The sequence below is a fragment of the Ochotona curzoniae genome, unplaced genomic scaffold (assembly GCF_017591425.1).
Source record: "Ochotona curzoniae isolate NIBS_2020 unplaced genomic scaffold, NIBS_Ocur_1.0 contig_3432, whole genome shotgun sequence".
Classification (NCBI taxonomy): domain Eukaryota; kingdom Metazoa; phylum Chordata; class Mammalia; order Lagomorpha; family Ochotonidae; genus Ochotona; species Ochotona curzoniae.
This window is the reverse complement of record NW_024465859.1, coordinates 22,186,547-22,212,771: the sequence shown is the minus strand read 5'-3', so window position 1 is coordinate 22,212,771 and position 26,225 is coordinate 22,186,547. Positions and strand designations below refer to the sequence as shown.

The 26,225-nt window shown below is 51.7% G+C and overlaps 1 protein-coding gene across 1 annotated transcript in view; it reads left to right on the top strand.

Annotated features, from left to right (window-relative positions):
- The first annotated feature begins 280 nt into the window (after positions 1–280).
- LRP4 (LDL receptor related protein 4) overlaps positions 281–26,225 on the top strand; it is a 38,837-nt gene continuing 12,892 nt past the window's right edge. Inside the window, exons 1-30 of the mRNA XM_040980203.1 lie at positions 281–930; positions 2,440–2,556; positions 2,654–2,767; positions 3,498–3,614; positions 3,852–3,980; positions 4,160–4,279; positions 4,907–5,032; positions 5,621–5,746; positions 5,950–6,084; positions 6,456–6,581; positions 6,887–7,117; positions 8,744–8,900; positions 9,654–9,871; positions 10,011–10,187; positions 10,599–10,721; positions 13,630–13,838; positions 13,962–14,043; positions 15,225–15,330; positions 15,779–15,980; positions 17,095–17,284; positions 17,371–17,502; positions 18,569–18,709; positions 19,097–19,183; positions 19,290–19,461; positions 19,895–20,057; positions 20,172–20,397; positions 20,725–21,028; positions 21,916–22,134; positions 22,318–22,452; positions 23,551–23,659. Coding sequence (XP_040836137.1) covers position 930; positions 2,440–2,556; positions 2,654–2,767; positions 3,498–3,614; positions 3,852–3,980; positions 4,160–4,279; positions 4,907–5,032; positions 5,621–5,746; positions 5,950–6,084; positions 6,456–6,581; positions 6,887–7,117; positions 8,744–8,900; positions 9,654–9,871; positions 10,011–10,187; positions 10,599–10,721; positions 13,630–13,838; positions 13,962–14,043; positions 15,225–15,330; positions 15,779–15,980; positions 17,095–17,284; positions 17,371–17,502; positions 18,569–18,709; positions 19,097–19,183; positions 19,290–19,461; positions 19,895–20,057; positions 20,172–20,397; positions 20,725–21,028; positions 21,916–22,134; positions 22,318–22,452; positions 23,551–23,659 — 4,494 coding nt within the window. The 5' untranslated portion in view covers positions 281–929. The remainder of the gene's footprint in view (positions 931–2,439; positions 2,557–2,653; positions 2,768–3,497; positions 3,615–3,851; positions 3,981–4,159; positions 4,280–4,906; positions 5,033–5,620; positions 5,747–5,949; positions 6,085–6,455; positions 6,582–6,886; positions 7,118–8,743; positions 8,901–9,653; positions 9,872–10,010; positions 10,188–10,598; positions 10,722–13,629; positions 13,839–13,961; positions 14,044–15,224; positions 15,331–15,778; positions 15,981–17,094; positions 17,285–17,370; positions 17,503–18,568; positions 18,710–19,096; positions 19,184–19,289; positions 19,462–19,894; positions 20,058–20,171; positions 20,398–20,724; positions 21,029–21,915; positions 22,135–22,317; positions 22,453–23,550; positions 23,660–26,225) is intronic.

Here is a 26,225-nt window from a genome sequence, read left to right as displayed (position 1 = left end):
AGAGATGAGCAGTGAGCAATAGCCCCTTCCTTCCCCAGCTGCAAGCAGCCCAGCGGGTTAGATGAATGCTGGGAAGGGGGAGAGTGACCCTGGTAGAACCCTTTGTTCCGGCTGAGGCTGGAGCAGGGGCACTGAGCCATTCACACGCCATCCCAGGGCATCCTGCTGGGTACGATGGGGAGGGGGCACAGCAGCCGGCCATGGGACTTGGCCAGGCAGATAGCCCGATATTCAATAGGGGGGGGGGACTAGCTGCGTGCTGCTGAGGCTGGGGGAGGGGCTGTGACTGGTCCCTGTGGACAGACTGATCCCCCCTCCTCCAGACCTGTGGGACTCAGAACAGCTCTTGCTGCCACCTCTTCCCCCCTGTGAATTCTTCATCCTATAGTGTTTTAGCATTTCAATTCTACTCTCCTTACCAACCCTGATCAATATGCCAAGATCTGGTGCAAAGGGGAAAAGCATCCTAAGCTCAGGAGGGTTGGAGGTGGCATCTTCACATCCCCCCAGCCTGCCTCCCCCGTCACCTCTTCTGTGCCCAGCAGTCCTTCTGCAAGAGCCTCTGGGTGGTGTCCTTGGTTCCTGAGCTTTGGGAAGTACATTGCCAAAACACCTCACCCTAGGCCAGATCCCCGGACTGTTTGTGAGGCCACAGAAGAGGATGTCTTCTGGACTATTTTTACCCAAGCGTTCTGTCGTCATGGTTCCCAGAATGCCAGAACCCCTGGACCAGGCGCCTCTGCAGAAGCTAAGCCCTCCCTGGCTTCCTTTCCCTCTGTCCAGGCCTGGCCAGCAGCTCCGAGTGTGCCTGTGGTCGGAGTCACTTCACATGCGCCGTGAGTGCCCTTGGTGAATGTACCTGCATCCCCGCCCAGTGGCAGTGCGATGGGGACAACGACTGTGGGGACCACAGCGATGAGGATGGATGTAGTAAGCACCTGCCGGGGAGCGGGGAGAAGGGAGGTGGGGAACAGGGCCAGGGTGGGGCTGACCGAATGTCCTGTGCTTTGGGTCAGACTCGGAGAGCTGGACTCTTGAAAGAGTGACAGTCGCCAGCAGACAGGTGGCTGCTCACCCTCTTCATTCTGGCCCTCTGTCTTGTTTGTTTGTTTGTTTTTGTGCACTTCAAAAAGCTTATGGAACATAGGATTAGAAGATGTTTATTTCAGCACAAAAAGTTTTGAAATCAATGCATAATTTTTGCATAATAAGCATTTTCTTTGAACTTATTGGAAACCCCTCATCTCTCCAATGAAACAAACTCTTGGAAAAAGTATTGAAATAACAAATAGTCTGTAGTAAGAGAGATTCCCATGTTTATTTAAATGTGTAAATACGCTGCATATTTACACATTTAAAAATATGTGGATTCTAACCATGGATGAAGATTATTTTCGTGTTTCTTGTTGTGCCATTTTGTTTAATCAGACCTTTTCAAAATAACATAAATGGTCAGAAATATTACATTCTTGCTCTTTTTAAAAGATCAATTTATTTTTTTGGAAAGGCAGATTTACACAGAGAAAGAGAGACAGAAATATCTTTCATCTGCTGGCTCACTCCCCAAATAGCCACCACAGCCAGAGCTGAGCTGATCCAAAGCCAGGAGCCCAGAGCTTTTTCCAGGTCTCCCACGCAGGTGCAGGATCCCAAGGCTTTGGGCTGTCCTTGACTGCTTTCCCAGGCTGCAAGCAGGGAACTGGATGGGAAGTGGAGCGGCTAGGACACAAAGAGGCGACCATATGGGATACTGTGCTTTGAGATGGAGGATTAGTCAGCCAACTGAGCCATTGTGCCAGCCCCTACATTCTTTTTCACCGTCCCCTCCTCTCTAACAGAGTCAGATCCGTGAAAATGCCACAGCTGAGCCTGGGCTTGGAGGGTGCAGTCCTGGGTCTGCAGCATCTTTAGTGAAAATGAAGCTGCTGCCTGGGGATTATAAACCTTCACCTGTTGAGCTAATTGCGATGATGATGCTTCCCTTTCGTGTAGCTCTTTCCTGGGCATTATCTGCGAAGGCTTCTCGGAGCCAAGAGTAATTATCCCCATTGCACAGTCAAAGAAAACGAGGGCCTGGAAAGGGTGAATGCCTTGCTGGCTGTCATAAGTAATGAGTTCTAGAGAACTGGAAATTGTGCTTCACTCTGCCAGTCATCACTCCCTGCGAGAGGAGGGGATATTTCTCAGTGTTCTTGATGTCATCCTTCCTCCACAGCCCTGGGAATCCCTCACCCCCATGTCCATCTGACACCTGCCTCTTAGGTTCTAGCTCCTGCCATCGGCTGGGGCAGGTGCAGCAAGCAGTCAGTGAGGAGGGCCTAGAAGGCAGACAAGCGAGTTTGGAAAGAGGGGTGTTGGGCGACGTTTGTGGCTGGGTTATGGCCACCTGAACATGTACAGCAGGTTGATTCACTTTTTCCTTGTGTTACTGGGACTCAGTGCTGCCCACCTGTTCACCCCTTGACTTTCACTGTGACAACGGCAAGTGTATCCGGCGCTCCTGGGTGTGTGATGGCGACAACGACTGCGAGGACGACTCGGATGAGCAGGACTGCCGTGAGTGCTGGACACTTTGGCAGGGCATATCCTGGGGGCTCCCGGGCATTACCAGGGGCACGCTGCCTACGTCAGCCGCATGGCTCTGTGTCTACAGCTCCCCGGGAATGCGAGGAGGATGAGTTCCCTTGCCAGAACGGCTACTGCATCCGGAGCCTGTGGCACTGCGACGGGGATAATGACTGTGGCGACAACAGCGATGAGCAGTGCGGTGAGCCGGGGTGCTGCCGTAGAGTTGACATCAAAACGGAGCAAGCATGGTTCATTGCTAACTGCAGTGCTTTTTGGCTTTTTTAACTTCTGCTTGACTTGTATGACTATGAGACTGTGTGAGCTCGCGGGCCGAGCCATACGTGACCTTAAGCACAGATAGTTTTCGGTTTGCTGGAATCAAGACCCCAGTAGGGTTACCTCACAGGTGGCTCCAAAGCCTGAGTCTGGTTATGCTAACTACCCGGCCGGATAAGATACAGCCACAGGCTGTCCAGCCACAACAAGCTATTGTAAACTGCCCCTTTAAGAACCCTGTGTAAAAAAAATCTGTTAGGGGGTGTTAGTCCCAATCAGTCAGTCACCTTACCTCTCATTGTAATAAAACTTTGTTGTGACTGTCACTGGTAAACGTAGCATTCTGTTTTAGTGGTCACATGAATACCACACTGTGAGGAGAGGCAGGCTGGGCCGCTGGCTGGTGCAGGGCTGGCCTGGTGCAGTGGTCCCTGCCCTGCCAGACCTTGACATCACCCCCGGGGCTCTGGAGCTGGAGCGGGGGAGGGGGCAGGCAGAGCTGAGAACCAGGACATGCTGGGAACTGGCAGAGTCTACGCTAAATCCAGGATGTCTTCCGGGGGCCTGGTCAGCAGCCTCAGAGGGCCAAGGGGGGCTAGAGGTGAGGGGGGCTGGTGAGGTGGCTGCATTGCACCCTCCATTCTTCACCCCAGACATGCGCAAGTGCTCGGACAAGGAATTCCGCTGCAGCGACGGCAGTTGCATAGCGGAGCACTGGTACTGTGATGGCGATACGGACTGCAAAGATGGCTCCGACGAGGAGAACTGTCGTGAGTGTCCCCAGATCTCGGGCTGTCGGGCTGGATGAGGGCAGCAGCCTCCACCCGATGGCTGTGCAGAGGGCAGAGCTAGGCTGGGAGCAGGTGCCCACATGGGATGGCATGGGAGGGTTCCCTTGGGTCTACCTGCCTCTGGGAATGTGCTTCCTTCTCAGCTCCCTGGGCATCGCGCCCATGGGGTAAGTCAGGGCCCCTCAGCCTGAGCGTCTGTCCCCGCCCCACCTCCAGCTTCGGCAGTGCCAGCGCCCCCCTGTAACCTGGAGGAGTTCCAGTGCGCCTATGGCCGCTGTATCCTGGACATCTATCACTGCGATGGTGATGACGACTGCGGAGACTGGTCAGACGAGTCCGACTGCTGTGAGTGCTCCCGTGGCAGGGGAGCAGGGAGGGGAGAGGAGGCCACAGCTCAGGGGAGGACTTCCCTCACTCCCCGATCCTCCTTGGGCAGAGGTGGAAGAGCCAACGTGCTGGGGCTAGGCCTTTCTCATCTACCGTGGGACGCTGAGTGCACAGACCCCGGCTGTGTGTTTCCGCAGCCTCCCACCAGCCCTGCCGCTCTGGGGAGTTCATGTGTGACAGTGGCCTCTGCATCAACGCAGGCTGGCGATGCGATGGGGATGCAGACTGCGATGACCAGTCTGACGAGCGCAACTGCAGTGAGTCGGGGAACGGCACCAAGCATGTGTTGCAAAAGACCAGCGTGTACAGTTCTATGGGTTGGGCACCGCGCACAGGCCCCATGTCTGGTGGGACACAGTAGAAATAGCCTCATTGTGGCAGTTTTCCAGCAGATGGCAGTAAAGAGTTGTTTTTAAGATTGATTTATTTGAAAGGCAGTTACCGAGAGTGAGAGTCAGAGGCCTCCCGTCTACTAATTCAGTTCCCAGATAGCCGTAATGGCCAGAGCTGGGCTGGTCCAAAGCCAGGAGCTTCTTCCAAATATACCTCACAGGTACAGGGTTCCAAGGCTTTGGGCTATCTTCTGCTGCTTTCCAGGTGATACATGGGGAGCTGGAGCAGAAGTGGAGCAACTGGGATTTGAACCAGTATCTATATGGGATGCCGGTACTGCACACAGAGGCTTAACCTCTTAGGCCATGGGCCAGCCCAATACAGAGTCTTGAAGAAAAGATATCTTTTCCTGATTGACACCATAGATCAACTCTCACCCTGGGCTGGCCAGGGGTGGCACAGGGGCTAATGTAAAGTCCAGCTTCGGGTGGCAGGGTGGAGTTTGAGGTCATGCGAGGGCCAGCCTTTCATTAGGCCTTTGCTTTGCCCAGCCACCGCGATGTGTTCTGCGGAGCAGTTCCGCTGCCGCTCAGGCCGCTGCGTCCGCCTGTCCTGGCGCTGTGATGGCGAGGTCGACTGTGCCGACAACAGCGACGAAGAGAACTGTGAGAACACAGGTGGGGTCTCCCCGAATTCCCGCAGAGCCCTCATCCTGGGACTGGAGGAGGGGACAGGGAGTAGGGAGAGGGGGGGTTCCTGCTAGCGTCCCACTTTGTCCTGGAGCTGCTGAAGTTAGATTTTCCCATGCTCGGGATTTTCCTGTCCTTCCCATTGACCACTGTCCAACGCAAGTGCATGATGGCCCTGTGGCCTGAAACAGTATCACAGGCTCAGAGTTGCCAGTGTTACTCATGTCCTAACTCACACATGCCCAGAGCCTGCCTCCAGCTGGCAGCCCTATGCCTACTCGTGACCCACACCCAGTACCAGGCACGTAGAGCTGCATTGGTATTGTGCCCCATGTCCCTCACCATGCCACCGCCATGTCCTGGGGAGAAGATGAATGTGGACGCTCAGCCAGCCCTGTCTGTGCTATTTCCTGCCTTGGGCCCCGGACCCTCCCACCTTGAATCTCGTCTGTCTGCAGCTCAGCCTACAAAATGACAGGCTCCGGCTTCTTGTGGACCCAAGCCCTGCCCTGCTGTGACCTGACTCTCCTTCCCACCTGCCCCTTCCTCTTTTCCGCTCCCTCCCTCTCTTTCTAGGAAGCCCCCAGTGTGCCTCAGACCAGTTCCTGTGTTGGAATGGGCGCTGCATCGGGCAGAGGAAGCTGTGCAACGGGGTCAATGACTGTGGGGACAACAGCGACGAAGGCCCACAGCAGAATTGCCGTAAGTGTCCCCCGGTGGGCAGGCCCGCCTGTCCCGTGGTTTGTGGTTGGACCCCACCCATAGAGTTCAAAGAGAATCCTCCCTGGGGATTCTCAGAGTTTTGGGAGCTGTTCTTCGTGGGCTGGGTGGAATGCCAATTTGGCTCAGGGCGGGGAGGAGGAGGGTTCTGGGCTCGACTCCCAGCTCTGGCCTGGCTGGCACAGGGCCCCGGACGGGTGAGGAGAACTGCAGTGTTCACAACGGCGGCTGCGCCCAGAAGTGCCAGATGGTGCGGGGAGCGGTGCAGTGTACCTGCCACACAGGCTACAGGCTCATGGAGGATGGGCGCACGTGCCAGGGTGAGAAGGGGTGGGGTGCGCACCTGCCTTAGAGCATAGTCAGGGAGCAGGTGAGACCGGCAGGCAGGCAGCTGTGTTTCCTGTGGGTCAGGATGGACATGACCTCAGCCATCCTCCCAGAAACCCCAGGAAGAGGGATCACCCCCCACCCCTATTTCACAGACGGGGACGCTGAGATTCAGGGAGGGTAGGTCACCACAGATCACAGGGTTAGGCAGTTGCAGAGCTGGGATTCCAGCCTGGGTCTGTCTGCATGTCACACAGCCTTCCCACTGGGTGGGGATGAGAGCAGGAAGCAGCCAGTGGTCCGGGGTCTTGCAGTGTGGCACAGTGGTCCTGGGAGGTCGGCTCATCCTGCCCCGTGTTCCCAGATGTAAATGAATGTGCTGAAGAGGGATACTGCAGCCAGGGCTGCACCAACAGTGAAGGAGCGTTCCAGTGCTGGTGTGAAGCAGGCTACGAGCTCCGGCCTGACCGGCGCAGCTGCAAGGCTCTGGGTAAGGAGTGTTTGCCTCTGGCTGGGTGGGCAGAGGGCTGAGCGTGGAGAAGCAGCCAGGCGATCTGTAGCTCAGGATGTAGTTGGCAGGCAGAGAGATTTCCATCAGAAGGAAAACGAAGCTCCGAGTGACATTCTGGGGCTCCAAGGAACACCGAGTTGGTGTGGGGTGGATGGAGTGTGCACTGTGGAGGGTTCTAACATGTAGTACCGAGACTGACCGCTTGGGGCGTGCCCTTCTGTGGACCAGGGGCACCAGCTGTCAGCTGAAGCCCACAGAGACCTGGTTCTTGTGCTGTTTCCCAGGGCCGGAGCCTGTGCTGCTGTTTGCCAATCGCATTGACATCCGGCAGGTGCTGCCGCACCGCTCCGAGTACACCCTGCTGCTCAACAACCTGGAGAACGCCATCGCTCTGGACTTCCATCACCGGCGGGAGCTGGTCTTCTGGTCAGATGTCACCCTAGACCGGATCCTCCGTGCCAACCTCAACGGCAGCAATGTGGAGGAAGTTGTGTCTACTGGGCTGGAGAGCCCAGGTGGGGATGAGGCCCCAGGGGAAGGGGCCAGGCTGGACCACGGTGGAAGGAGCAGCCGGGAGGGTTGCCAGGCTGGGAGGAAGGAGAATATGTTTTTCTTCCAGGGCAATATGACATGAAGCTCTGATACCAACAAACCATTGCAACTGTATAGGAGGGTACTTCAGAAAGTTGGCAGGGGTGATGATTAAGGGGAAAGCGGAAGTGGAGCTGTTTGTCTCTGCCATAGGAGCACCTGAGTGCAATTCCTAGCTAAAGCAAACCCTGCAGGCAGCAGCGACGACTATAGTCCTGCCACCCAGGGGGCAGATCTGGAGCGAGTCCCTGGCTCTGGAAAATAGGGGAATCGAAGAGCCAGATGGGTGTTCCTCTTTTTCAGTAAATTGGAAGGAAAAAAGAGTTGAAAAATGTAATGAAAAGATATGTCGGTTTTGGTGCAGCAAAAATGTTGAAATGCGTACTTAGAGGCTGGTGTGGCATAGCACATTAAGCTGCTGCTTGTAGCGGCAGCATCCCATAGTAGAGCACTGGTTCAAATTCTGGCTGCTTTCTGCTAATGCACCTAGGAAAGCAGCAGAGAATGATGCAACTACGCGGGCCCTTGCCACCTGCCTGGGAGACCCAGATGGACCTCTAGGCTCCTGACTTCGCCTGGTCCAGCGCTGCACGTTGCAGCTGTTTGGGGAGTGAATCAGAGAGGATAGAAGATGGATATTCAATCTCCCTCTCTGTCACTCTACCTTTCAATAGATACACCTTTTTTTTTTAAGGGCTTATATTTAAATAAGCCATGCATAGTTTTTTCAAGTTTCATCAGATTTTTTCCCAACAGCTAGGCCAAAGACCTGGTCCTCTAGTTCATTTATTCTATACGCTTTCCATGGATTTTTTTTGAAGACCCTTCACATATACAATTTCAAAATTATCTTGTGTCAAAGTAAGCTCCCCTTTTCATACCACCTTCCACCCATCTTTTGACGTGCCCTCCTATTAGCTGGATATGTTCAGACACAACATTTGCTTGTCGTTGAGCTCAGTCCGTGAGAAGAATGAGAGCTGTGTAGTCTGTCTCACAACAGAATCGGGGGTCTGTGGCTCGCAGTGCTCGTGCTCCATGGGCCTCAGCGGCCCGTTTACTTCTCGGTTTTGTTTTGATGATTCCTTGGTATTAAGCACATTTGGATCAACTCACCTAAGTGTTTCCAGATTGTAAAAGAGAGCTACAGCTCACCTGGACTTGTCAGGTTCCTCTGTAAGCTGGTGGAATGGGTGAGAATTTGGTTAAGCACGCTTTAGATTCAAATCCTTATGGAACTTCTGAAATGCTTCTGGAAATTCCCCACGCAATGACTGGTAACCCCTTGAGTCAGTGCACTGGGGACCCCGGGTTTGGGCCACAGAAGCAGAACCAGAAGGTGGACCAGGGCGGGCTGTGAGTGGGACATGCGCGCTCTTGGGTGGTTAGGTGACAGGGCAATGCCCCTGCTTCCTCTTCTTCATGGGGACCGTGGGACGTGTCCCTCACAGAGCTGTGACGATGACATGAGGAGATGGATGCAGTGGTTAGAGCCCAGCACACAGGCCCAAGTGCCAAGTCCCTCATGCTTCACTGCCGCTTCTCCCCAGGGGGCCTGGCTGTGGACTGGGTTCATGACAAACTCTACTGGACCGACTCAGGGACATCGAGGATTGAGGTGGCCAACCTGGATGGGGCACACAGGAAGGTGTTGCTGTGGCAGAACCTGGAGAAGCCTCGGGCCATTGCTTTACACCCCATGGAGGGGTGAGTAAGCCGTGCACAAGCTCCCCCACCTTCGGGAGAGTTCCCAGGGGTCAGGGATGCCCGCCTTGGCAGGAACTGGCTGTGTGGCCTTGAACTGCTTCATCTTGGTCTCCATTAGCTCATTTCTAAATTAGAAAAAAATGCCTCTCTTCTACTTGTGGGAAGATTAAACGAGTTGATGCGTTTTCAGCAGCAGGAGATAAGTTGTAGCTGTTTAATACGTTTGCTCTTAGCTCCTAGGGTTAATTAAAATCAGTGTGAATTATCTTATTCATTATTGATTTGAAAATTAGTAGAAAAATTTCCTGTATGCAATGAGAAATCTCCTGCAATGGAATTTCTTAGCCAGGGTGTTTTAAGTTGAGTTAGGGGGTGTCTTCTAAGATCTTGTGGTTGTGTGTCAGCTGTTTTAGAAATGTGTGCGTATAATATACAGAAGGCCCTGGAAGAGATTATCATGAAGAAAGCACCTGCGCTGATACTAACACAGTCTTGCTAATTCCTCGAGGGTTTGAGACCTTATTTGCTTGTGACTGGCGCAGTAGAAAGCGCTCTAGACAAAGCAGGCACCTGGGGGAACATGTTTGTGCGTGATATGAGTAAATGCCCTGCCTGAGGAAACATTCAGAAACCTCTCCAGCTTAAACAGATAGAAGCCCCCTACTAGGGACAGCCCCCCCCCCCGCCCCCGCCCCAGGACCTACCCACCCTCTTCCCCTGCTCATCCTCCAGTTTCCGTTTCTCTTTTCCTAGTACCATTTACTGGACAGACTGGGGCAACACCCCTCGCATCGAGGCCTCCAGCATGGATGGTTCTGGACGCCGCATCATCGCTGACACCCATCTCTTCTGGCCCAACGGCCTCACCATCGACTATGCCGGACGCCGGATGTACTGGGTGGACGCTAAGCACCATGTCATCGAGAGGGCCAACCTGGACGGGAGTCACCGCAAGGCTGTCATCAGTCAAGGTGAAGGCCCCACTCTCCCGTGCTGTCCATGCTCTTCCCCTACCCTCACCCTCAGGGAGGTCTGGTGCTGGTGCCAAGCCTGGATCCAGGGGCCATACTGGGCAGTGTCTGGACTAACATCTTCTTGGGCTTTGCCTAGGCCTCCCACATCCCTTTGCCATCACGGTGTTTGAAGACAGCCTGTACTGGACAGACTGGCACACCAAGAGCATCAATAGTGCTAACAAGTTTACTGGGAAGAACCAGGAGATCATTCGTAACAAACTCCACTTCCCCATGGACATTCACACCTTGCACCCCCAGCGCCAACCTGCAGGTAAAAATAAAAAACAACAACAACAAAAAATTGCCCGTCAGGTGAGCCAGAAGGGCTATAGCTTCCTGGAGCAGAAAACCTTCCATTACACCTGACCTAGTCTGATGCTATTTCTTCTTGGTGGGGCAAGAACAGGGCTGCCAGTCACCCAGGCCAATTCTGCCCCCTGCTGGACATTTAGGATGGTACAGCATCAAGCCTCCCAAAAGACTGCATTCATTCACCTCAAACATTTACAGGGTTGTCTCCTGTGCGTCAGGTACTCATTGTGCCAGCAGTTGGGCTAGATTAAAAGATAATACGACATGAATCCTCCCTTTGGGGAGCTCACTCTCCCAAAACCCCGGCTTGCTAGGCTTGGGGCTGGCTACCTTTGCCAACCTGTAGTCTTACCTGACCCTCTCTGAGCAGGCAAAAACCGCTGTGGGGAAAACAACGGAGGCTGCACCCACCTGTGTCTGCCCAGTGGCCAGAACTACACGTGTGCCTGCCCCACTGGCTTCCGCAAGATCAGCAGCCATGCCTGTGCCCAGAGTAAGTGGGCCCGGGCTGTCGGCCTCCACGGAGGTGCCTTGTGAGGATGGGTGGAAGCAATGAGGGGTAGAGTTGGAGGGGTTTTACCTGCCTGGGAAGGGGAGTGGGGGGACAGCTAGACTCCGCAGGGAGTAACCCTGGAGAGATGAAGAGCTGAAGAGGCTGAGGGTTCCCGTATCAAAACTGAGGCCTGTGGACCTAGCAGGCCGAGGCACGCTCCCAAGTTGAGTTTGAACATCTGCAACCAGGTGTGGGTGTCACTCCGCCTCAAGGAAGCGAGAGGATCCCAACCTCTTGTACAAATCCAAGGGATGAACTGGTACCTCTTTACCTTTCCCTTCAGACTTTCCCTTGACCTGGGGAGCCAGAATTAGGGTCTCTAATAACATTCTGAGAACACGGGCCCTGGATAAACACATGTCCAAGGAATGGAAGATTAGGGGATTCCCTTGGGTCTCCCCGGCTGTCACTCAGGCTTCTTTTGAGCCCTGCAGGGTTACCGATTCGCAGTGGTCTTCCTGGAGAGCTCAGCACCATAGGTGTTTTTTTTAAAGAAGACACTGGGGAGGCACAGCAGGCTAATCCTTCACCTGCAACACTGGCATCCAGTATGGGCACTGATTCGTGCCCCAGTTGCTCTACTTCTAATCCAGCTTCCTGCTTGTGGCCTGGGAAAACAGCAGAGAATGGCTCAAATCCTGAGCCCCTCCTCCTTTTTTTTTTTTCAGCTTAAATATATATATATTTATTTATTTGAAAGGTAGAGTTACAGAGAGAGCATGAGAGAGACAGAGAGGCAGATTTTGCATCTGCTGGTTCATTCCTCAAGTTGGCTGCAACAGCCAGGGCTGAGAGCTTCATCTGGGTCTCCCAGTTGGGTGGCAGGGGCCCAAGGACATGCGTCATCTTTTGTTGCTTTTCCTAGGCCGTTAGCAGGGAGCAGGAAGTAGAGTGGCTGGGACTTGAACCAGGGGATGCTGGTGCCACAGGCAATGGTTTTTACCTGCTGTGCCACAGTATTATCTCCCAGCATAGGTTCTTATGTTTCATTATATACTCCAGTGACCTTCTTAAGTCTGGTTAAATTCAAACCCTCCTGGGAGTGGAATCCTTGCCAGTGAGGGCCATCTGGGAAAACAGTTAGAGGTTTCATTTGTGCACAGTGCTTGGTAACCTAGTTTCGTGCCCCATGTTTTCCCCTTCCATTCTTTTGTGCCAGCTCTTCTATTGTCTAGGTGACATACTAGTGATTGCCTCGGGAGCTTGCCCTTAAGGGTTGCCAGAGCTTAACAGACAACTACAATGTTAGGCAGGAAATGTCTTCCTGAGCAGAAAGGCAGGTGCTCGAGCCTCTGTCTCTCAGCACTCCTCATCAGCAGATGCAGCTACTGCAGGCCCTGGACCACACAGGCAGGCCTAGGATGGCTGCATCTGTACTGAGCAAGGACAAATATTATTTTTGTCTTATCACTATTTCCTGAACAATAGAACACCAGATTTTCAAAGACTTATTAGCTTAGCTTAGTTGAGGGGAAAGGTGTGAGAGAGACAGAAAAGAAGAGATCATTTTTTTAAAAAGATTTATTTATTTTTATTGGAAAGTCAGATATACAGAGAGGAGGAAAGACAGAGAGGAAGATCTTCCATCTGATGATTCACTCCCCAAGTGGCCACAAAGGCTGGAGCTGAGCCAATCTGAAGCCAGGGGCCAGGAGCTTCTTACCAGACCTCCCATGTGGGTGCAGGTCCCAAGGCTTTGGGCTGTCCTCTACCTCTTTCCCAGGCTATAAACAGGGAGCTAGAATCGAAGTGGAGCAGCTGGGACACAAACCTGTGCCTGTGTAGGATCCTGGCATATGCAAGGCGAGCGTATTAGCCTCCTGGAGAGAGATCTTTTATCTGCTGGGCCACTTGTCAAATGACTATAACAGCCAGGATTGAGTCAGGACAAAACTAGAGGCTGGGAACTTCATTCACGCCTCCTACGGGGGTAGCAGGGAGCCAAGTACTTGGGATCATCGTCTGTCTTCCCAGGTGCATTTTATTAAGAAGTTGTATCAGAAGCAGAGCAGCCAGGGTTCCAACTGGCACTCCGGTATAGAATGATGACATCCTAAGTGCTGGCTTAATGTGCTGTGCCACAACGCTGGCCCCTTTAGCAATAGTCTGTGTCGTATTAATGATTCCAAGCATACAGAAGGATATATCTAGCTTAAGTGCAAGTACTTATGCCATTTTATGCAAGGGACTTGAGTGCCTGTAGATTTTGATATTCTAGGGGGTCCTGCAAGGGATTCTTTGCAGACCCATGGAGAGTAATCAGGCAGGCCAGCACAGGGCGGAGTGTGGAAGAGCAGGATACACAGATGCTGTGTCCACAAGTGCCCGTGGCTCCCTGTCTGTGTAGTCGTGGGATCCTGGGCGGCTTCCCTGATCTCTGTTAGCCTCAGTGATACTCACCTGGAAAATGGGATTAAGGACAACATGTTCTACAAAGAGTCGGTGTGAGGCAAGAAGGAGCACCAGTGAATAGTCGCTAAAGCTGCAAGGAGTGAGAGGAAGGGGCGATGTGGGGGAGCAGCAGAAGCAGACAGAGCAGCAGGGGATGCTGGGGGTCTCTCCTGGATAGTGAAGAAACAGAAAAGTTGAGTCGAGGCCTGACAGACACTGGTAGAGGATGCACTGCAGGGTCAGGGCAAGACCTGTCTCCATCTGAGCCTCAAGTCTGATGTGGCCAGTGTGGCCTCGCCAGTGCAGAGAGGGGACCTGGAGTGTGAATAGTAGGGGTGAAGGGCGCGAGATCCCAGGAAGTGTGGTTGAACCAGATGTCACCCAGGTGAGCATCTGTGTGGGTCACCATGCCTGGACGTAGAGCATTAAAAGAAGACCCCTTTCGGCCTTTGATCAGGTCTTGACAAGTTCCTGCTTTTTGCCCGAAGGATGGACATCCGTCGGATCAGCTTCGACACAGAGGACCTGTCCGATGATGTCATCCCACTGGCTGACGTGCGCAGTGCTGTGGCCCTTGACTGGGACTCCCGGGATGACCACGTATACTGGACAGACGTCAGCACTGATACCATCAGCAGGGCCAAGTGGGATGGAACAGGACAGGAGGTAGGTAGGGGCCCAGGCCCTCCAGGAGGGCACACGTGGAGGGGTGGAATCCAGGTCTGGGAGCTAGGGATGTGGCTGAGTTTGGGTTCCACGGCCAGGAATACAGCTCTGTGTCCTGCCCAGGTGGTGGTGGATACCAGTCTGGAGAGCCCTGCTGGCCTGGCCATCGATTGGGTCACCAATAAGCTCTACTGGACAGACGCAGGTAGGTAGAACGGGAACCAGAATTGGTGCCTTGGGCTCCCCTTTATTTAAAACCCTGGCCTTAAGTGGACAGCAGAGCTCAGCGGTGCTACTCCATACATCGCACATAGCAATGTGAGACACATTGAGACACATGGCAGCTGCATCTGCTATGTGGCTCATATCAAGGAATGTTCTAATGCATTTTAGGTAAGGAACCTAGGCCCTGGGGTTTCCTTTCATCACTGATTAGGGAAAATTGGCATTATTATTATTAGTAGTAGCAGTAGTAGTATTAGCCAAGTGGGTGTGGGAGGTAGTGGGAATGCTTTAAAGCAGTACTATTCAAAGTGTGGTCCCTGGACCACTACTGGCAAGATTATTAGAAATACAAAATCTTGGGCCCTACCACAGACTCCAAGAGTCTCTCTAGGGACTTTAGGGTCATATAGAAAAGCTCTATTTCAACAAGTTCTTGTGATTCTTAAAACAAGTACAGCTCAAGAAGCAGTGCCCTAAATTAAAGGACTGAGTGCATTGAATAGATTGGGAAGTCATTCTCTCCCCCAACACAGAACAGAGCACTTCCCTGGATTTCTTCTTGCTGTTCAATTTCCAAAATGTCCATTATATTTCTTTAAAAAAAAGATTTATTTTTTTTTATTGCAAAGTCAGATATACAGAGAGGAGGAGAGATAGAGAGGAAGATCCTCCATCTGCTGGTTCACTCCCCAAATGGTCGCAGCAGCCAGAGCTTAGCCCATTTGAAGCTAGGAGCCAGGAGCTTCTTCTTGGTCTTCCACAAGGGTGCAGTTCCCACTGCTTTGGACCCATGCTCTGCTGCTTTCTTTCCCAAGCCACAGACAGGGAACTGGCTGGGAATTGGAGCAGCCAGAACACGAATCAGTGCCCATAGGGGACCCCAGCACTTGCAAGGTGAAAATTTAGCCACTGGGCCCTCATGCCGAGTTAGGGCCGTCTTGTGTTGCTTTCCTAGGTGCACAAGCAGAAAGCCGAGTTAGAAACAGAATAGCCAGGATGTGAACTGGCACTCCAATACAGGAGTCTGAAGTCGTAGCCTCACCTGCCACACATCCCACAAAATATTTGTCGAGTACCTGGTGCATGCCAGACTCTGTGCTGGAGAGCGGAGGTGTGATGGACAAGGCAGGAGTTCGTAACTTTGACCCTTCTTCCCACTAGGCACAGACCGGATCGAAGTGGCCAACACAGATGGCAGCATGAGGACAGTGCTCATCTGGGAGAATCTTGATCGTCCTCGGGACATTGTGGTGGAACCCATGGGCGGGTGAGTGCTGGCCACACTGCACCAGGCTCCCCCCAGCCCACTCCCAGAGGGGTGCCTGGGGACCGTGAAAAGTGGACAGGTCTTTGTTGCATGCCAAGGAAATGCAGGAGCCACTGTAGAGACTGTAAAGGGAGGGACAACCTTGTCTCTTCTGTGGACAAGGAAACACTGTTAATTTTTCTTCTTATTCCTCTCACTCACTTCCCTTCTCTCAAGATAGTTCTTGCTTGTTGTCTACTCATTGAGTTTGTTGTCTACTGTCCTTATTAAGACCCTGGGAAAACTTCTAGGACTGCTAGAAAATACAAAGCCTTCAGAGACGGCTGAGCACTGAAGCCAGAGGCTGGGGCAGTGACTGTAGACGGAAACCCTGAGACCTTTGGCACCCTGGGTCTTCACTGGCTATTTACTGGAAGGTTTTTAAAACCTCCCTGGTCTTCATACCCAGGTACATGTATTGGACAGACTGGGGTGCAAGCCCTAAGATTGAACGAGCTGGAATGGATGCCTCAGGCCGCCAGGTCATCATCTCTTCGAATCTGACGTGGCCTAATGGATTGGCCATTGACTATGAGTCTCAGCGTCTGTACTGGGCTGATGCTGGCATGAAGACCATTGAATATTCTGGACTGGATGGCAGCAAGAGGAAGGTAAGCATACCACTAAGGTGTCTTCCCACAGACCTGCGGCCTCAGGATGGCACTCCCTGCTTGGCTCCAACCCTAGCTCAGGGTACCCGGGCTGCAGAGCAGGCATGGGGCGTGGGCTGCTTCTCAGACAAGTAGGGCCCTCTAGGTGTGTATTGTGCACCAGGAGTTTAAATGCACAGAGGACATTCATATCCAGAAATACTCCCAGCCATCATTAATCTCTTTAATTTTTGTTATTATTTATTGTGGTTTAATTTCAAAATCTTTCTAGGGAAAGATTATAAGAACTTTTTTTTTTAAGCCACCATAACACTCTGTGCCATCTGCTTTACCTTCCTCTCCATATGTACGCATGCACACACAAGACACTCTTATTTTTCTGAACCACCTGAGAGTACATTGAAGACATTCTGCCTCTGGTGCCACAGCATCCCGGCACCTGCTTTCTAAGAGTAAAGGCACCATCTTACATAACCACTGTAGAACTAGCAAAATCAGTAAACATAACGTTGATAGATCAGTCTAATCAACATTCCATGTTCAGTTTCTGTACCGGTTGCCCTAGCCGTGTCCACCATAGCTTTTTTTCCCTTCTCTTTTAGTCTAGGATGTAATCCAGGATCCCCTATTGTGTGTGGTAATCCCGCCTTCCCATTCATCTCTGTAAGCATTGTGCCAGCCTTCCTGTGTCTTTCTTGATCCTTGCCTTTTTGAAAGAGTAGAAGCCAGGTGTTTCGGAGACTATCCTGATATTTGGGCTTGTCAGGTGTTTTCTTTGATTTGGAACTGATTATGCCTTTGGGGCAAAAACACCACGTTTCAGTCCTGATTTGAGCTAGTGCATCTTATCATTAGACACACATGTTGGCTTGTTCCATTTATAATAAAAGTAAATTGTACAGAGATATTTTGAGCTTCTGTGAGGAATACGTGATCTTTGGCAATCACTGTTTGCAGCCAGGCACTACCACAGATGGGTGGGCTGCAGCTTAACTGTTCTAACTAGCTCTTTTCAAGGTCACACAGTACATGGTGCTGGCAGAGCTGCATTCTAATGGCATGCCAAGCCATGACCACTGCTCTGAACCGTTGGGCTTTGCTGGGGCCCTGGCAGGTGCTGATCGGGAGCCAGCTCCCCCACCCATTTGGGCTGACCCTGTACGGAGAGCGCATCTATTGGACGGACTGGGAGACCAAGAGCATACAAAGTGCTGACCGACGGACAGGGCTAGACAGGGAGACTCTGCAAGAGAACTTAGAGAACCTGATGGACATCCACGTCTTCCATCGCAGGCGACCCCCAGGTGAGCAGCCCATGGCCCAGCCTGGATCCTCCTGGGCTTTCTTCAGCGCTGGCCCTCCCCACTGACCACCAATGCCCTCTCCCTAGTGACTACGCCTTGTGCTGTGGAGAATGGCGGCTGCAGTCACCTGTGTCTTCGGTCCCCAAATCCAAGTGGCTTTAGTTGCACCTGTCCCACAGGCATCAACCTGCTTCCTGATGGCAAGACCTGCTCACCAGGTTAGTTGAAGCATCACAGATCCGGGAAGAGCCCTCTGGGAGGGGACGTTGTCTCCCTCCTCTGCAGGCTGGCACCCATGTGGTCTGAGAATGTGATGGTGCTGGTGATTGCAGCTTTTAGGGAAGGGGAAGAGACCCAGGGGAGCAGGACGGGAGTAGAGGCCAAGGCTGACCAGCTTCTATCATGTCATCTTGCATAAGATGTTCCTTTCTCGAGATACTTTGCTCTCCATTACTAGAAAATGATCATCGTACACTGATAGGGTTAGAACAAAGCACCTCACTTCCATCAGCTCAAAACTGATATACTAATCATAACAACACACATCCACCATGTAGTGGTACCCACTCCCTTTTAAAGGTTCCACTTCTGTGAGTGCACAACCCGTGTGATAACCTTCTGGGAGAACTTGGCCCCCAGATGCTGGAAGTCAGGTTTCCCCTTGGGATGTGGCTTTGTGGTGCAATGGGTGAAGCTACTACTTGGAACCTTCCATCCTCTACTGGGATCAAACTCCTGCCTGTGTCTCCAAATGAGTTTCCTGCTAACGTGCTTGGGAGGCAGCAGGTGATGGTATCAATACTTGGGTTGCTACTACCCATGTGGAGGTCCAGGATGGAGTTCTTGGCTCCTGGCTTCAACTTGGCCCAGACATGGCTGTTATAGCCACCGGGGGATGAACCAGTAGGTGGGTGATTTCTCTCTCCCTCTCTCTCTCTCTCTCTCTCTCATTCTTATTTGTGGCTCTACCTTGTAAATAAATAAATCTTAAGATGAGAGAAAATGAGCTACTTCTATAATACAAATGAAGAAGTATCATTCAGGAATGTGTGTGAGACCTCATGCTAAGAGTTTTACATAAAGAATCTCTGTTCATCTTTACAGCCGCTCCATTTTATAGATGAGGAAACTGAGGTTTAAATGGTTTGAACAGTTTGCCCAGGCTCACACAGCTAGAACCCACCAGGCCCAGGACACGAGCCTCGGGTCGCCTGAGTTCTCCACATCCTCCTAATGGCTGTGCTAGTGTGATTGTCCTCCCTCCTTTTCTCCTTACCTGGGCAGGCATGAACAGTTTCCTCATCTTCGCCAGGAGGATAGACATACGCATGGTCTCCCTGGACATCCCTTATTTTGCGGATGTGGTCGTCCCCATCAACGTTACCATGAAGAACACCATTGCCATTGGAGTGGACCCCCAGGAAGGTCCGTGTGGCCCTCCCCTCCCACCTGGCTCCCTGTCTCTGCCCGAGCCTGATTGCCAGCCTTCTCTTCCATTTTGCTTCCTGCTAAGATTCATGGGGGTGGGGGAGCACTCCTTCTGGCAGAGCCCCTGTTCTTATCTCTATGATTTTGCTTTGGATGTGAGGGTAGCACTTGGCACCCTTTCTCTCTCTTTCTGCTCTTGCCCAAAGCTACTCTGCTATGGTAAACGAATTCTTTTCTTGGCTAAGCATCATGGGCTTTCTTAGCTAAGACTTGTGTCTCTGAGGGTGTGAATCAGCAGTGTGTGTCTGGGCCCAAATTCAGTTGTGTGTGTATGTGTGTGTTGTGGGAGTGAAGGTCTGGCTGAGCCAAGCGTTTCCTCTGCAGGAAAAGTGTACTGGTCTGACAGCACGCTGCACCGGATCAGCCGTGCCAGTCTGGATGGCTCACAGCACGAGGACATCATCACCACAGGTGGGCCTTCTTCCCAACTCTCTGAACACCTGTCTGGGCACAGAGCTAGGGAAGTATCCCATCTGTTTGGGATCAGGAGCCAATGTGCTCTTTTGACCTCCCGCAGGGCTCCAGACCACAGATGGGCTCGCGGTGGATGCCATTGGCCGGAAAGTGTATTGGACAGACACAGGAACAAACCGCATTGAAGTGGGCAACCTGGACGGGTCCATGCGGAAAGTGTTGGTGTGGCAGAACCTCGACAGTCCCCGGGCCATCGTATTATATCATGAGATGGGGTGAGAGGTGACTCTGTTGCTCTGGGGAACGGGCTGGGCCAGTTCCACTGGCGCTGTGGATGGGGTGAATGGAGAGCAAGCATGTGTCACAGGAACACTGAACTGTAAAGGTCACTGTCACCCACCTGCCCAGGGCTGTCCCACTCCCTTGTGTGTGCAGTGTGGAGGTCAAAAGCCCAAGCCTGAGGGGTCGGGAAAGCAGAACACAAGTTCTTTGATCATGTGTTAAGTGCTTCACTTGGGCCTTGTATTCGGTCTTTCAGTGTCCCTGGCTGTGACACTTAGAGGTGACAGTGATAAGGCATACTTTGGGGCCCTTGCAGGATTAAGAGAGCATGCATGTAAAGTCCATTGCAAAGTGTTGTGCATAGCATATGTGCTTATGGGAAATGGTGGCTACGGGGCTCCTCAGCCAACATTGTTCCTTGCCCAGGTTCATGTACTGGACCGACTGGGGGGAGAATGCCAAGTTAGAGCGGTCTGGGATGGATGGCTCAGACCGCACCGTGCTCATCAACAACAACCTAGGATGGCCCAATGGACTGACGGTGGACAAGGCCAGTTCCCAACTGCTATGGGCTGATGCTCACACCGAGGTGAGAGCCCTGTCCCTACTGCCCCCTCAAAGCCCAAGAAGATGGGGGAGGCTGTCCAGGATCTCCTCTGTGACCCCTGCTCAGCTGCCATCACCTCCCCTCCTTCCTCCACAGCGAATCGAGGCTGCTGACCTGAATGGAGCCAATCGGCACACATTGGTATCACCAGTGCAGCACCCATATGGCCTGACCCTGCTTGACTCCTACATCTACTGGACGGACTGGCAGACCCGCAGCATCCATCGTGCTGACAAGGGCACCGGCAGCAATGCCATCCTGGTGAGGTCCAACCTGCCAGGCCTCATGGACATCCAAGCTGTGGATCGGGCCCAGGCACTGGGTGAGAAGACCCCTGGCACCATGAGATGCAGCCTTTCTGGGTCATCTGTACTGAAAGAGAGAGATACAGCCAAGCACACAGAACCTCTTTGTCATGGGAGGGACCACCAGCCACCCACTGGGCTGCCTTCCAGATCAGGCTGTACTCCCTCTGTGTGGCTAGTATAACACTGCCTGACACTGTCACCTTCAAAGGACCCCTGGGGACACTCCTTCTGCCTCATCCTTGCCTGACAGTGAATTCTATCAGAACAGCCAGGAGCTCTGGCATGTCCCAACGATATTCCTGGACACGTGTGAAAGCTTGTGCTTCTCTCTTTGTCACCAGGTTTTAACAAGTGCGGCTCGAAAAACGGTGGCTGCTCCCACCTCTGCTTGCCTCGGCCTGCTGGCTTCTCCTGTGCCTGCCCCACGGGCATCCAGCTGAAGGGAGACGGGAAGTCCTGCGACCCCTCCCCCGAGACGTACCTGCTCTTCTCCAGCCGTGGCTCCATCCGCCGCATCTCCCTGGACACGAGCGACCACACCGACGTGCATGTCCCTGTGCCTGAGCTTAACAATGTCATCTCCCTGGACTATGACAGCGTGGATGGAAAGGTCTATTACACAGATGTGTTCCTGGATGTCATCAGGTAGGAGCCTGGCGGACTTCTCCAGAGCTCACAGCTCCTCCCACCTGGCCAAGGGATTTGACCAGTGGGAGAGTGGATACCAATTCTGACTCGTTCACCTTGTGCTGCTATCACTTGGAGCCCAGTTCCAAGTCTTCATTTTTTTCTGGTTAAAAACTATGTGTTCACACTAGTATGTGAAACAGATAGTCAGGCTGGGAGCCAGAGACTTCTATACCTGCCACTGGCCCTGAGGGATCACCGTGAATTCCCCAGGCTCACTGATTAGTAGGCCAGAGCTAGTACCTGTATCCTATATCCCAGCACAGGAGTCCCAATCAAATGCCAAGGCTTATGGTGGTTTACAAAGCTGTTTTTATCATTTTATTGTTCTTTACATTTCAAGTCTTGACGCAGCTCAGGCAATTGACATCCTGTTCCAAGTGAGCATGGTTTTCCATGGCAAAGACCCTAAAGGGTGGGGGCATCCCTGCTGGCTGACCCTGAAAGGTGTGTCAGAGTGCCAGGCTGGGAACAGGTGGGCATGTGCAGTTTGCAGAAGACCCCTGAGGTGACTATGTCATGCACCCCTGTTAAGCTTGTGTTCTCTGTTCTGGGGCCCCTGTAAAAATGCACAGATTTTTAAAAAAATCTGCCTTTCTTATAATCATCACTTAGTAATCCTTGTCTCTCCCAATATGAGAAAAATGATTAAATCGCTGTTTCCTGTTATGTGGAAATAGTCCTAATCATTCCTTCCTTCATTCAGTACGTATTTAATTGGGCACTTATTGTGCTGAGTGCTGGAAGGTGTGGTTAGATACTAGGTCTCTATCTCTAAGGTCTAGTAGGGGAACATGTTCCTGAATACAGTCTGGCCACTTATCCATCCCTGGGTTCTCCTCAAGGCGAGCCGACCTGAATGGCAGCAACATGGAGACTGTGATCGGGCGTGGGCTGAAGACCACGGATGGATTGGCAGTGGACTGGGTGGCCAGGAACCTGTATTGGACAGACACCGGTCGAAATACCATTGAGGCCTCGAGGCTAGATGGATCCTGCCGCAAAGTGCTGATCAACAACAGCCTGGATGAGCCCCGGGCCATTGCTGTCTTCCCCAGGAAGGGGTAGGTTTGTGACTGGCCAAGAAAAAGCAAAGGTGCAGGGAGGAAGGAAGAGAAGCCCTTGGCAGGGAGTGAGGGGGTGGGAGGGTGCTTATATGTTGATGGTATTGGTGTGTCCCTGTCTTCCCCTAACCTCTGAGTGCCACCTCTCCATGCCTTGGTGATGATGACACTGTTGTGTCTCAGGTTCCTCTTCTGGACAGACTGGGGACACATCGCCAAGATTGAACGGGCACACTTGGATGGCTCTGAGCGCAAGGTCCTCATCAACACAGACCTTGGGTGGCCCAACGGCCTGACCCTGGACTATGACACCCGCAGGTGGGAATCCTGAAACAGTCTCCTGAAACCTGGTGGACAGAAGACAGGATGGTTGAGATTGAAGGAGGGGATGCTCCTTGGAAGGTAGAAAGAGCAATGAGAAGGTTGAGGCAATGTCTTCTTAGGGCAGTGGCTGCAGAATCCAGCCTTACACACTTGGATGGTTTTTTATTTTATTTTCAATTTAAGAGATAGAGAGAGCTTCCCCCATCTGCTGGTTTAATCTGCAGATGACTGAAACTGGGTCGGGTCAAAGCCAGGAGCTGGGACCACAACCCAAGCCCCCCATGTTAGTGTCGGGAAATGCAGTTATTTGAGGCATCACCACTCTTTCACAGTGTCTCCAGTACGAACCAGAGCTTGGTGTGAAATCCAGACATTCCTGCTTGGCACAGGCATCCTATTGGCTTAACTACTGGGCCAGATGGCTGTGCTCTTTTAGCTGGGTTGTGTCTGGCTGACTTGCATGTTTCCATGTGCTTAATGGGAGTGTGTTTTATAGAGCAGGTCCCTTGCTGGACCCTGCTCCACCCTCCTCCATCCACTTAGAGCCAGTACTTATGTTTGTGACTTGGTTTTATCCCTTTAGGCACTGAAATTAGTCTTAGATTAAAAAAAAAAAAATGCTAGAGGGTTGGAGCAGAAGGGCGTGGAAAGGGGCTTAGAAGTCTCCCTTTCTGCCCACAGAAGGAAACAAAGGGCTGCAAGGCACCTGGCGAGTGGCAGCATACATCCTTTCACCTACCTTAGTGAGGTCCATGTGCAGTGCACTTCCTAAAGACCACTCAGAAGAATCCGGGCTTAAATGCTTGGGTAAAGGAGTCAAAAAGTGATCAGGTTGATGATCAGGTGGTGGCTGCTTGGAGGTTGCTACCATTCCTGTCCCTCCCACAACAGCTCTGGCCTCCCTGCTAAGGGATCCCAACCTCCCGGCTGAGCTTTGGGGCTTAGCATGACCTTTTGTCACAGATGCATCTGACTGCTCACAGCACCTCCCAGTTGAGCCCAGGAGGGGACACAGGGCTCCTTAGCGGGAGGAAGAGCTGGGTGCCCTGGTAAGTATTTTGAGCAGCCACCCTTCTCTCCGTTTCTTGGCAGGATCTACTGGGTAGATGCACATCTGGACCGGATTGAGAGCGCTGACCTTAATGGGAAGCTGCGGCAGGTCTTGGTCAGCCATGTGTCCCACCCCTTTGCCCTCACACAGGTACTGGCTCAGGAGAGAGGTAACTAAACCTCCTTGGCTGGGGTGCTTCCTTGGGGTTCTAAGCCTCTGCTGGACTTGTTCTTGAACAAATGTGTCATGAAAGCTCCGCCTAGGGTTTCCTCCCTGTTTCCTGAAGCCTTGCCACCAAGTTCCCTGCTACTCATGAGCCAACTATGCTCCAGCAGGCAAAGGAGTGGCTGGCTCTTCCACACTAATGTACACTCAGCTGTGGAACTTGTTCAAGTGGAGGTTCTTGGGCCCTGGCAGTAGACAATCTGATTCAGGATGACTGAGTTCATAATGTGCATTTTGCTAAGCTTAGTGTGATTTTAATGTTGTGGTGCCCACCTGGGACTTCAAGAAGCTCACTTAGTGCCAATATATGCAGATGGCCGAGAGCCAAAGTTATAAAGCTTATGGACAGTCAATAAGTGCTTTTGGAGTGCCTGCAACAGGCCAGGTACCTGGGCTTAGCTCTATCCATATTAGAAACTAATTGTATCAAATGGGAACAAGAGACTGAAGTCGAGCTTTAGTTACCTACAAAGGAAAATACACAAAGCATCCACAGAGGACCTGGAACACATTAGAAAATAACTGCATGTTATTTCAAACCATGTGTACCATAGCTGGATGTCACCTTTCAGAGCCCTAACTTGTGAAATAATTTGGAGAAGGAAAAAGATTTACTGAGGTGGGGCCCAAAACAAGGAATATTAATCATTTTAAAATCTTTTTTCATTTCTGACAGACATTCCCCGTTTCTTTTCTGTATTTTATCTAACCAGCCACAAAAATCGTCTCTAGCTTTACTCAATATCAGGTTTCTTTTCTTTCATACTTCATACTCTCTAATTGTAAAATGACAGGGTAGGCCTGAAGATGGTTTTTCAGTCTGCAAGTCTAATATCATACCCCAGGATGGGAGGGGAAACACTTTCATTGCCCCCTCCACCTGGTTGAGGCCCCCTACCTTCCTTCCTTCCTTCCTTCCTTTATTTCTTTTTCTATTTTTAAAGATTTATTCATTTTCTTTGAAAAGGCAGAGAATAAGATCCTCCATCTGCTGGTTCACTCCCTAAATGGCTGCAACAGCCAGAACTGAGCCAATTTGAAGCCAGAAACCTCTTCTGGAATTCCCATGTGGGTTCAGGATCCCTAGGCTTTGGGCCATTCTCCTCTGCTTTCCCAGGCCATAAGCAGGGAACCGGATGGGAAGTGGAGCAGCCAGGACACAAACCTTTGCACATATGGGATCCCAGAGCTTGCCGAGGGCAGATTAGCCACTTGAGCCATTGTGCCAGGCCCAAGAATCTCATAATCATTGTATTATAAGAAAAGCACCTAAAGAAAGATTGGGCCCGACATAATAGCATAGTGGTTAAGATCCTCGCCTTGCACACCTGGGATCCCATATGGGTACTGGTTCTAATCCTGGCGCCCCTGCTTCCCGGCAACTCCCTGCTTGTGGCCTGGGAAAGCAGCCGAGGATGGCCCAAAGCCTTGGGACCCTGCACCCACATGGGAGACCCAAAGGAAGCTCCTGGCTCCTGGCTTCGGATTGGCTGAGCTCCAGCTGTTGCAGCCGCTTGGGGAGTGAACCATTGGATGGAAGATCTTCCTCTCTGTCTCTCTCTCCTCTCTGTATATCTGACTTTCCAATAACAATAAATAAATCTTAAAAAAAAAAACAGAAATAAAGAAATTATTTGAACCAAGCCTTTGAGAAATGACCCAAAAGATCAGGGCTCTTCCCCAGGAGGAACCTCAGATTTATTCCTGTTTGCTAGGTATAGAACCTCCTACATTTTTATCTTTATTTTTCTGATTTTTAAAAAAGATGTAATTATTTTGAAAGAGTGACAGAGAAAGATCTTCCATTCACTGGTTCCAGACTGAAGCCAGGAACCAGGAGCTTCATCCGGGTGTCCCATGTGTCGGGGGAAGAGGCCAAACACTTGGTCCATCTTCTGCTGCTTTTCCCAGGCTTGTAACAGGAAGCTGGATGGGAAGTGGAATAGTGGGACAGAAACCAACACACATATGGGATGTGGCTTTTATCTCCTATGCCACAACACTGGTTCTCCATTCTAATCTTTGAAGAACTTAATCTGTTAGGACAGACAGACATAAAAGTGTCAAAGTCACTTGTGAAAATGACTCCACAGAGCAGGATGATGAGAAGAGAATGGTGGGCCCAGCACTGTAGAGCAGTGGTTAAAGTCCTCTCTTTAAATGCGTCAGGATTCCATATGGGTGCTGGTTCTAATCCTGGCAGCCCTGCTTCCCATCCAACTCCCTGCTCGTGGCCTGCAAAAGCAGTTGAGGATGGCCCAAAGCCTTGGGACCCTGCACCCGTGTGGGAGACTTGGAAGAAGTTCCTGGCTCCTGGCTTCGGATTGGCTCAGCTCCATCTGTTGCAGTCAGTTGGGTAGCGAACCATCAGATGGAAGATCTTCCTCTCTGTCTCTCTCCTCTCTGTATATCTGCCTTTCCAACAAAAATAAATAAAAATCTTAAAAAACAGGAAAAAGAGAGAGAGAAAATGGTAATCTCTCTGTGGATT